Below are 12,134 nucleotides of genomic sequence, written 5' to 3'. Positions count from 1 at the left end.
GCCAAAGGAATAATTAATATAAGTGTATCTGACAAGAAAAGAAGAATAGAAAGAAACACATACTGCATTATACACAAAAAGAATGGGATGCCAATTGAAGTCTTTTTGAATCTGGCAACTGTGCATATTTAGCCGAGCTATAAGGCCGTCGACGAGCCGTCGATCCAAAACCGAAAGTTCAAAATTTCTAATCATATTCTGATTATGATATTGTCGCGCCATCTAGTATTCTATTTGTGCAATTTTAGCTCTTTCATTTCGAGTATATTTCTGTTGTGTAGCTAGATATTCTGTGGTTTAGGTTTAGCATTGGCAACGTTACTTTAAATTTTAAATGTCAGATATATGTCAGTTGTCAGATGTCAGAAACACATAACGACATAACCCAACATTTTCAGATTGTTTACAAATTTATTTTAGCAAATTTTCCCCTGTTGTGCATAGAATTGGTTAAAAAAGTAAGAGAAAATTGCAAAAATCTGAGTGTTTATTGAATACCTAACAAAATATGTGCGGGAACTTTGGGTGCACCGAACTTTGAATATATGAGAAACTAAGAAAAATTCAGTGTTGAAATAATTTTCCGTTTTTCTGAAGAAACGGTAAGAGACCGCCAGAAAAAAATAGACAGATTCGTAATCTACAACCTCAAAATAGGGCGTATACCAATTTTTGTGCAAATCGGACGATTCCCAGTTTTTCCAATAATTACCTTTTTTTATCAGGCTGAAGAAATCTCAGAAAAAGGTCAGATGTTCCATATGTAACTACCAAACTACCAAACAATACATATGTCGGGGTAATATACCCATATGTCAAACCTAGACGATATGTTTACTTGGCACTGGAAGAAAGGCATGTTTAGTGAAGCTCTGTGAAAAAAAATATGTCAAAACTGGGCTTAAAACATCACCTTCAGAATGATCATGTTGATTCCAGGTAAATATATTCTTAGTATAAAAATTATACCTAAATCATATACAGGGTGGTGATCATCATTGGAAACATAGAAAATTGCATGCAAATTTTGAACTGTCCAAATATTGGCTCCCCTGTTGATTTCACAGCAAAGTCGTAAATAGGTTATTAAAGGTCTGAGTATGCTGAATACACATGTCAAATTTGAACAATTTTAAACAACCAGTTTTGAATTATTTACAAAAAACTGCATCTATTTTTAAATTAAAACCAAACAGTTAAGACCTTAATTGCATAATGAGACTTGAAATGTTCCTTTGTGCGATAGTAGCACCTGTGATGTCCGATAAATGCTGGTGGCCTACGTGTATTATTATTTGATTCCACTATAACTTTCTAGGTTCGAGGTATGTCGTATTACATTTAATTAAATTGTTTAGCCACTTTTAAGTTAAGACATTTTTTTCTCAAGATATTTAGAAAGGAAATAGTCAATACATGTCATTATTGACAAAAAATAAACATGGTAGGTAGATATAATAGTTATGTATTTGACTGTTATATGTTACTATATTTTGTTAAATTAATCATAAAATTTTGCTTCGAAAAAATGATGAAGTTCTTTTGAGTTAATTAAAAATATACAGGGTGTCCCAAATAAAAATTCAATTTTTCTGTTGATAACTCTTAACTAAATCAAATTACTAATTTAAAAAAAATATATGTAAACCATTAAATACCACGTAAACAGGTGTTTTGGAAATGTTTTCCTAAAAATACAAAATTTTTCATACCAAAAACGTTACAGCAATTTGTTACAAATGCACATTTTTGAAATACTGTAACTGTGAAACGATTAGCATTAAAACATGACTCTTGATCTAGCCACGGCATGGCAAACGACCGACCAATCAAATGTGTTGTTCTATTTTCGGGGTCATAATGGTATTGAGCGCCAAATCGAGGGTCAGAATGTTGCATACAATACAGCGAGCACCATTAAGCAGGATATACTTTATTTGGAATATTTGATGGTAAAAAATTATTTAAATAAATAAATACCTCCTAAGAAACCAGTTTTTATTAAAAAAAATATTTTAAAAACGCACAATATTAATAATTAAGTATGAGACGATGCTCAATGCGCAGCGCCATGTTTTATAGCATTAGGGCGATTTGCTTTGACATTATCAGCCAAATTGTGTCGCCGTTTTGGTCTTTTCTTGGGTTCGTATTCTGCTGGGCGGCCTATATAAAGAAGCTCTTTTGCATTCCCTTACAATTTCTGGTCTTCGTCTAGCAATAGACGTTGGTTGTACGTGAATTACTGATTTCCTCTTAAACTTCAGCGGACTGATGCTTCCAGCTGTATTTAAAAAACTCTCCCATGCACTTTTCGTTAATTAAGTCTTGTAACAAATCTATTATAACTTTGGGTAGTAGTACCAAATTTTGCATTTTTTTTCCTTCAACATATTAATAAGTGACTCAAATGAAACATCATTAATATTTTCCCCTGATTGGTGCTCACTGAAGCCTTGACAATTTGTCATATCATTCTTGGGTACCACTTATTTCTACGGCACAAGAAGCCACAAATCATCCGTTTGCGCGCGCCTTCTGTTTTGACGTTTCTACCTAACCTATTATTTATTTTCGATTTCGGTGTTTATTTTATATTTTGTGTTTGAATTTGAAATTAACTGACTATTACCTTAAATTCACGTCTATCTAAAAAAACAAAACCAATGAATTAACACCCTCCAAATAACCACGCTAACCAACCCGCCAAATAACCAAAAACAATAAACAATGCCCTAACCTTAACCTCAAAATATCTCGACCAATAGGAAATGGAATGCATACACGGATGATTTGTGGCTTCTTGTGCTGTAGACATAAATTTGGGTAGCTAGTAGACTAATATCTGAACTCATATTATCTGAAAACTCGGGAGCTTCAGTCATAGTTTCATTTAGCTTTTGATTTGTAAATGGCATATAAAACTCCTTCGGCTGTACATTTTCTCCAAAAGCTATTCTTTAATCCAGTTTTTTATATCATTTTCACATAGTAAATTTGCTCTATTTTTTCACCTACATCCAAATATGTAAAAGTTGTTGGAAGTAGTATTTGGCCATTATTTAACGTTTCTATATCAGTTATTTTCACTTATTTTTATAATAATCGGCTAGGTAATAGAGTGATAAAACACGTATTACTTGTATTTTGTATGCTAAAGCGCGTGGCAGAATCGCGCTGTGGCTAGATCAAGGGTCATAATGTTTTCGCACACAATAACATTCTGACCCTGGAAACAGAACATCGAATTTGATTGGTCAGTTTTTCGCGCTGTGGCTAGATCAAGGAATATAATGTTTTGATGCAAACGGTAACTGATATCAATGTGCGGTTTTCACCATCATGTTTTTCATAACTAGTAACTTGATAACTAAACTTATTCACTCTGTATCTCCGAAACTAAGCATTTTAGGACAACATTTATACAAACTTTTTTGCAAAATAAAACACTAAATCACCACAATACACAAAAACACTTTTACTAAAACTTTTTTAGTTTTTAATCATCTGCTGATGATGGTTAGCGAAACGCACGTCCAGTGTAAAAGTAAAAGTGTTTTGATGTATTGTGGTGATTTAGTGTTTTATTTCGCTGTGTAACACCAAAGGTTCCAACCCTCAACTGTAACAAACTTTTTTACTTATTTTTATCTGCATAATATGCTGCTGACGTTTCCCGAATACAATTCGGACCACCCTATACATACAGGGTGGCGCACCTCATTCGCCTCAGTTGATTATACGAAAACGGAAAGATGTAGAAACAAAATATTTTATGAATATGTGGGAAGGCAATATGCATAATTTAAAATTATTTTGAAATGTACAGGGTGTGTCAGAACTAACATCCATACCAAAGTTATATTTTTTCTTATGGAACACCTGGTATTTTATTTCATTTTTGGATTCTTGGACATAAAATAGGGCATTTATTATAAATATATTGGAGGGTAACTATAAGCATATGGGTAAAATAATATCAGCATATGGGGTGATTTAGTTCTAAATTTTTTCGTCTTTAGCCGTTTCTTACTTATTATGTTATTATTCGTGAGGCTATATTTTTTAGGAACCCTGTTTGATAAGAGTGTAATATTTAAATATTTTTATTACTTTTATTAGATCGAAAGAAGTTCGAAGTAAAAAGTTCGATGGAAGGAAAAAGGTCTATATATGTACCCTATGTGACTTTCAAACAATATTTAGGAAAAGTCTTGACAAACACCAGCAAATTCATTTACCACCGGGAGAACGACAGCAGTTTCCTTGTGCGCATTGTGACAAGAAATATACATCAAAAACCAACGTACAACACCACCTTCAGAATAATCATATTGATTCCAGGTAAATTTATTTTGTGTAAAGTCGGTCCCAGACACTACGTCCTTTTGGTGAATTTGCGAACATTCGAATTATGTATTGCGGCTTCGGCCACCTTCCCACACGCTACGTTATTTGTAAAAATGCGTCCAATGACAAATATTTCCCGTAGTAGAGCAACGCCGCCGCGCGACGTCTTGATTTTCAGTGCTGTTGCAAGAAATAATACATAAATGTATGACTTATCTCTGTACAGGGTGGCTCGAATTCGAAGCTCATCATTGGGATTTCGGAAACCGTAAGAGATACAGGATCGGTTAAATGGAGGCAAAGTTGCGCAATTTGATCATCAATAAAATGCCGTATTGCATTTTTTTTTTTTGCATAAAATGTTCTGGTGATGGAATTTTCTGTACGAAACGTCGCCAAATATCAAAGTGTCTATATATAGTGTTTTAAGAGTGATGAAAGGATTTAATTAAATTGAAAAAAAATCAGGTCCGTATTTAAAAAAAATTAAGTTGATGATGGTCGCCAGAAGCCGAAACGTCAGAGTCAATATTTAATCACACAGAGTTACAGAGCAGTAAAAGTGGCCACGAAAATGTGTTTTTCATTTTAAGTTATCTTAACAAATAAAGCCAGGAAATAATAGAAAACAAAATTTAAAATTCCGTTTTTTTTTCGAATATATTCGGAAGTATTCCGAATTTTTCATAATGCAATACGGCATTTTATTGAGCATCAAATTGCGCAACTTTGCCTCCATTTAACCGATCCTGTATCTCTTACGGTTTCCGAAATCCCAATGATGAGCGTCGAATTCGAGCCACCCTGTACTTATTGTGTCTCTTGGAGAATAAACTGGTTGTAGGAAATTGGCCATGATTTGGTATGCGAACCACGCAGGTTTGTAGACTTCATCCCTATCAGCACCCGACTTCAAACTAGCTTTCACTTTATTAAACAACTGGCGAAACGTTGCCATCAAAGACTCTTTTTTTTAATTCGACAACCGAACACTCCACGCTAAACTTTGATTTAATATTATTCCAGGCATCAGCATCAGCCACTTTGTTCCTGTTTTATGATCTGGAATCTGTGGAATATAGCTGTGCACCCGCTATACCGGGTGCGTCCCAAAAGTCGCTCACCCCTATAACTTGTATTTTTTCAGATAAAAAACGATATTTGGTATGTTAGTACTCGTATATGACATAAGTTAGGATTTAATGACGTATTCAATTGTTTTTGGTCACTTCCTGCTTCACCGGAAATGACTACAACTTTTGATTTTTAAATAGCACAATCGGTATTTTTTACTTTATTTGATAGAAAATGATGATGTTTATTTGGAATGGTAATATGCGGTTCATAAGGACCATTTGACTCGAAATACCAAGTGTGTGGTACTAAATTATTTGTAAAAAATGCTTTTTCCAAATTGCTAATAAGCCACCCTCGTTCCATTTGAAAAAAATGAGATATGCTTAAAAATACGATTTGGATCTTCTTTAACCGGCCAGGACAAGATACTAAAAACATTAGATGATCAAATCTATTTTTCCAATGCTCCTTGATTAAAAATTAGTGATTTTAACACAGCCATGACACTCTAGATTGAAATTTAAAATACGATTATTTTAAGCGAAAATTTTAAAAGTTGACATATGATATGTCATATTATTCAGAGTTTCATTTTCTTTTGAATAAAGCAAAAAATACCGAGGGGGCCATTTAAAAATTAAAAGTTGTAGTCATTTCCGGTGAAAAAGGCAGTAACCGAAAAAAAACTGAATGAGTCAATCAATCCTAATTTATGTCATATACTAACATACCATGCAAATCTCGTTTTTTTATCTGAAAAAATAAAGAAGTTATAGGGGTGAAACAGTTTTGAAACGCACCCGGTATATCGACGAATTATTCGTAGTTTGCATCACACAAGGCAATTTTTTGCGGCAAAATTTAACTTTGCATATAAAATATTTATTTATTTACATTAATCTAAATTTATGAAGCAAAATAAAACACCAAATCACCACAATACACCAAAACACTTTTACTTTTACACTGGACGCGCATTTCGCTAACCATGTTAGCATAACCAGCAGATGATTAAAACTAAACTAATGTCTACAAAATTGAGCGTTTATATACTTGCTCAGTTGGTTCTGAGTGGGCGTGGCAAAAACTAACCAAGCGAGTCAAAACTAACCGGGCGTAACAATTAGTTACCGAAACTAGAGCAGTAGGAACAGAGAACTGGAAGGAATTGGGTCATTGTCTCTGTTCATACTATCTTTACATTTGTTAATTTTGACGTTCTCATAAGCATCTAATTGCCTGTAATTTGAGACTTGTTTAACTAATTTTAAATTATTAATATCTATACAATGTTCTGTAATAACAATATGTTCAGCAACGCAAGATTTATTCGGTCTACCGTGTCTTATCTGAGCTATATGTTCTTTAAATCTAGTTAATATTGATCTTCTAGTTTGCCCAACATATTTCTGATTTCATGTAAAGATTGTAACATGCTACATGGTTAGCGAAACGCGCGTCCAGTGTAAAAGTAAAAGCGTTTTGGTATATTGTGGTGATTTAATGTTTTATTTTGCTGTTGCAACACCAAAAATTTCAACCTTCAACTGTAAATTCATGAATAATAGATAGATATTTGAGTGACAAACGGTCTTTTATCAGTTATTTTTGGCGTCTGCCCCGAGAATCGGCTGGTTGAAATTAACGACAATTTTTTTCATCTAGATGGCTGAAAATTGGCACATTTATATAAATTATAGATGGGGGTTGGGGGTTGGAACCTTTGGTGTTTTGAGACTCTTTACTTTTAAACACTACGCGCTTTTCGCTAACCATGCAGCAGATGATTAAATCTTACATCACAGTTTTAATCATCTGTTAATAATGGTATCATGGTTAGTGAAAAACACGTCCAGTTTTTAAAAGTAAAGTGTTTTGGTGTATTGTGACATTTATATAAAATTAAAAAATAATACTTTATCAAATATAGGAAACCTTAATCTTTTATCTAAAACTTCTGCGACACTGTAAACTTTCGTAGATGTAAGGCTCTAATAATATCCTCGCAGCTATAATGTCAACATAATATATGGATGATTCTGTTCAATTTTTTTTTTAACAAAAATCTTGGCTGCGATCAGATATTGAGGATAAGGGTGTATTCGGACGTGACGTCACACCATAAAATTGTTCTTCCTTTTGCGACTATTTTCGAACCAGACTGGAATGTCTTTGTCTAGAAGTATAGCCTTTGTTTAAAAACGTTTTTGAACGTTAATTTTATGCCCGGACTGCATCTACCCTGAATATCTGCACGTACAGTACGTCTGTCCGTTCTGTAGCTACGCGGTATCCGTGAGAGGGGAAACGATATTCTCTCGATGTTTTTCGTAAAAAATTAGACGACGCGTCCCATCAATAAAAATTCGACAAATTTGCAAGTGGCCAATAAAATGAGTGGGCGGAGCGATTTGCGGTGACGTACTCGTCAAGTCGACGTATAAAATATATTGCTGTTTATTTAAATGTTTTTTGTCCGCATTCCTTTCATAGACACAAATCCAGCAGATGCCTTTTTGTTTAGCAATCGTCTGTGACTTCTAATGGGTAGATGTGTGAGGTTATGTTTGATCAACCCCGATTTTTAGAGTTACATGACTGTAATATTAAAAATTCTTTTATTAGGGCTAAAGAATTGAATAAATTGCAAAAAAAGGTCTATAGATGTTCCACATGTAGCTACCAAGCACGAGATATGTCGGGTCTTAGGCAACACAATCTTGTTCATTTGGCGCCGGAAGAACGACAGATGTTTGCTTGTGCGCACTGTGAGAAAAAATATACGTTAAAGAGAAACTTAAGACGTCATCTTACGGATGATCATACTGATACCAGGTAAATTTATTATTAACATAATAAATAAAAACTTTGATACAAAAGCCAAATGAAGGGTCTAAGGGAAAAACTTGATAAGCGCCTATTTCTTAATTTTAGGATTTTACAATATTACAGTAGGTCTAACTGGTTGGTTGGTGTCCGGCCGTAGCTTCAGCGGTAGTGTGTCGATCCCCAGCTAGTACGGTCGCGTTATTAATTTAAAATAAACATGTCTATTTATCTAAATAAAGCGTCTAGCGAGCCGCCACCTCAAGGAACGCAATGACAAATCACCTTGACTATATTTGCCTTGTACAGGGTGGGCCAAATTGGACGCTTTTAAAGGGAAACATACTTTTCTATAGGATGTCTATCTCCAATAAACAAGCAATCTATCTCCAATAAAACCAAACCAAACCAAATCAAAACTAATATCGGTGTCTGGAGCTCAGTTTTTATCAAAAATATGACAGTGAAAACCGCACATCAATATCTGTTACCGTTTAGGAGTCTCGGGGTGTTTTTCAAAAATGTACATTTTTAACAAATTGCTGTAACCTTTTTGCTATAGAAAATTTTGTATTTTTATGAAAATATTTCCAAAGTACCTTTTTACATAGAATTTAATGGTTTAAATATAGTTTTTTTTAAATTAATAATTTAAGAGTTATCAACAGAAAAAATGATTTTTTATATGGGACACCCTGTATATTTTTAATTAATTGAAAATAGTTTAAACTTTTCTACAACCGTTTAAAAATATAGCACACTTGATATTTTGCTTGATACCTGTTCTTGATATAGAGATAGAGTTTATAAAAATTCGCCCACTTTGAATAAGCAGGCTCTAAAAGGCGCCGCGCCGGCTGTAATGCAAAAAATTCTAACTGTGACCAGCAATTGTTACAGAGATTTGTTAAAAACAAAAAAGTTACAAAGATTTGTTAAAAACGCACATTTTTGAGAAACACCCCGTAACTCCGAAATGGTACCAGATATCGATTTGCAGTTTTCACCATCATGTTTTTGATCAGAATTGAGCTCCAGACACCGATATTAGTTTTTGTCTATTTCCTATAGAAAAGGGTGTTTCCCTTTGAAAGCGTCCCATTTGACCCACCCTGTACAGCCTCTCAAATAGTGCCGTTCGGATTCGGCGATAAACTTTAGGTCCCGTGTACTTGTGAAACACTGATGACACACATCGCAAGTAGATGCGAGAGGTAGCCGATTCTCCGTATAGAGTATGGCACTGTTAGAAGAACTGGTCCCTACTAAATGTATAAACTCTGCAGGGAAATAAGTTGTTAAATCCTATGATATATGCCTAGTAGAAATATGGAATACACGGAAAGAACCTGATAGCCGCCGGCCGTTCAGTGCTCTTCTGTAAAATTAGTAAAATGGCGCTTATCGTGTTTTTCCCCTGGACCCTTCACTTAGTATAGATTATGACAGCATTATGTTATTTTTGGAATAGGGATTTGAGTAATTTATTTAAAAAACTAGAAACCTATGAAACATAAATAAAATCTGTAAATCTATGAAACATTTTAACCTTAGTGCTCTCTCGGCTCGCATATTTTGTGAAAAACATTGGAGAAAATCTTATAGATCATGATATCAAATTTTTTCGGCTCAAGCAATAAGCTGTAATATTAAGAAATTCTTTTATTAGAATGAAGGAATCGCAGAAAAATGTCCATAGATGTTCCACGTGTAGCTACCAAACACGAGATATTTCAACACTTAGGCAACACGAGAAACTTCACTTGGCACCGGAAGAACGACAGATGTTTGTTTGTACACAGTGCGATAAAAAGTTTTCCAGAAAATACGACTTAAAACGTCACCTCAAGCGTCGTATTCATTCCAGGTAAATTAATTGGTAATATAAGAAATATTGATAATGATGAATTTAATACCTACTTTTTATTAATAAATAATATTTTCTTTTAATATATATGATATAATATTATTTTCCTAGGTACCCGGTAGCGTAGAGGTACAGGCTCTCGTCTACCAATCTCAAGGTAGTGGGTTCGAATCCCACACCCGGCATTTCATCAGCCGACTATTTTTATTAAAATAAAAATAGTTTGGGTACCTAGGTCGACTCAGCCTTAAATGAGTACTTGGGATTCACAATACTGCGGTAATAATAGGCGGTTGAAGCGTAGTGCTAGCCACATTACCTTCCTTGTATACCGAACGGTTCTAGTATGGCAAGCTGTACCTTGCTACTCCCAAGGCGTTAAACGCTATACCGACCTGGTCATTTGATTACTGTGTATAGGATTTTAACGTGTAAGACAGAGAATAATATAAATGACCGGTTGACAGACAGAGAGACAGCATCAAAGGGGCCGGCGAGAAGCCGGTGCGACCGATACAGTGTTGCCGGTTTTTACGGGTGTGGGCAAGTAAAGCATAAGCATGGTGGGAGAACGCATTGAGAGGGGCGGTGCTTTATGTTAAGGTTCGTATTCACTATCCGAAAGAACAAAGGAATGAAATTCGGTATATTTGGACAGCAAACCGAATGCATGCGGCCGTTCGCCATTCGGTTCGCTCCCTCATCTGTTTCCATTCGGTATATCAAAGACGTTCGCAAACGAATGAGAATTATAGAACCGCGCGAACAAGACTGGACGTTCGCTCGTTGGATAGTAGCATTCGTTCGTTCGGATAGTGAATACGCACCTTTATGTAGATGAAAAGGTGGGGAAAGGAAATAGATCACCTGAGATCCAAACTATTTTTGCATCATTCTTTTCGCCTAGCTGTTTCGGTGTGTACGTTAAGTGTTTCAAAAATGGCTATTTATACGACCGAAGAGAAGGTGCATATCGTTAAATGGTTTTACATTTCCTCAAGTGTGGAAGAGGTCATTGGGCGTTATGTGTTCACCTTTCAAGATCGCCCTGTGCCTTATGCCACAACTGTACGCAACATTGTTCATAAATTTGAGCAAACAGGCTGCATTGCGGCGTGCAGAAATTGTGACAATAAGGAAGGCGCAGAGAAGGTAATTCCCGACAAGGAAATTAATATTTGTGCCGCTGTCGAAACAAGCGAACCTTGTTCAAGCCGAAATATAGCCGAACAAGTTGGTTGCAATGCTCGAACGGTGCGCAGAGTTTTAAAAAGGCATGGATATAAGTCCTACAAAATCAGTACCACGCAAGAAATTTTTCCCGCAGATTGTAACAGACGTCTGAGTTTTGCGAGGCTGTAAGAGAAAGAGCCGATCGGAATAATTTTATTTTTAAAATATATTATTCTCAGATGAAAGCTCGTTTCCCTTACATGGCTACCACAATCCTTCGATAGTACGTTATTGGTCTCGAGAAAATAAGCACCTTAGTATGGCACTGCGGACACAATATCCACAAAAACTAAATGTTTGGGCTGGCATGCTGCAAAATCATATCATTGGGCCTTTTTTTATTGATGGTATGTTAACAGCTGCCAAATATTTGGATATGCTACAAAACCAAATTGTACCAGCAGTTCGAAATTTGCCAATCAATTTTGAGGAAGTGTGGTTTCAGCAGGATGGCTGTCCTGCGCATAACGCGCGGAACGTAAATCTGTTCCTTCAAACCACATTTCCCAATCGGCTAATTTCCACACAAGGCACAATTAATTGGCCACCACGTTCTCCTGATTTGTCGCCCAATGACTTCTTTCTGTGGGGATATGTAAAAAACTCCATTTATGGCCATAACCATGAACGACCCATGAATATTGACGAGCTGCGATTAAAAATCGTTCAGTCGTTAGAAAATATCCCCGCTGTTATGTTAGCTAAAGTTAGGTCAGAGTTTTATAACCGTCTTGGCTATTGCGAAGCACAACAGGGAGGTATTTTTGAACCTTTGATTTAA

General features: G+C 35.3%; 2 protein-coding genes across 2 annotated transcripts; both read left to right on the top strand.

Moving 5' to 3' along the window:
- The first annotated feature begins 376 nt into the window (after positions 1 to 376).
- LOC115886957 (GDNF-inducible zinc finger protein 1-like) lies at positions 377 to 10,150 on the top strand. The gene is made up of 5 exons (XM_030906285.1): positions 377 to 602; positions 726 to 939; positions 4,123 to 4,344; positions 8,053 to 8,262; positions 9,923 to 10,150. The coding sequence occupies exons 2-5, from the start codon at positions 887 to 889 to the stop codon at positions 10,122 to 10,124; spliced, it is 687 nt and encodes a 228-aa protein (XP_030762145.1). The 5' UTR covers positions 377 to 602; positions 726 to 886; the 3' UTR covers positions 10,125 to 10,150.
- Positions 10,151 to 11,702: 1,552 nt separating this feature from the next.
- On the top strand, positions 11,703 to 12,134 carry LOC115886984. The gene has a single exon (XM_030906312.1). It carries the CDS (start codon positions 11,703 to 11,705, stop codon positions 12,132 to 12,134), a length of 432 nt encoding a protein of 143 aa, XP_030762172.1.

Source organism: Sitophilus oryzae, unplaced genomic scaffold (genome assembly GCF_002938485.1).
Source record: "Sitophilus oryzae breed Bouriz unplaced genomic scaffold, Soryzae_2.0 scaffold_54_pilon_pilon, whole genome shotgun sequence".
In the NCBI taxonomy this organism is placed as follows: Eukaryota; Metazoa; Arthropoda; class Insecta; order Coleoptera; family Curculionidae; genus Sitophilus; species Sitophilus oryzae.
The sequence above is the reverse complement of the archived record's forward strand: the minus strand, read 5'-3'. Positions and strand labels throughout refer to the sequence as shown.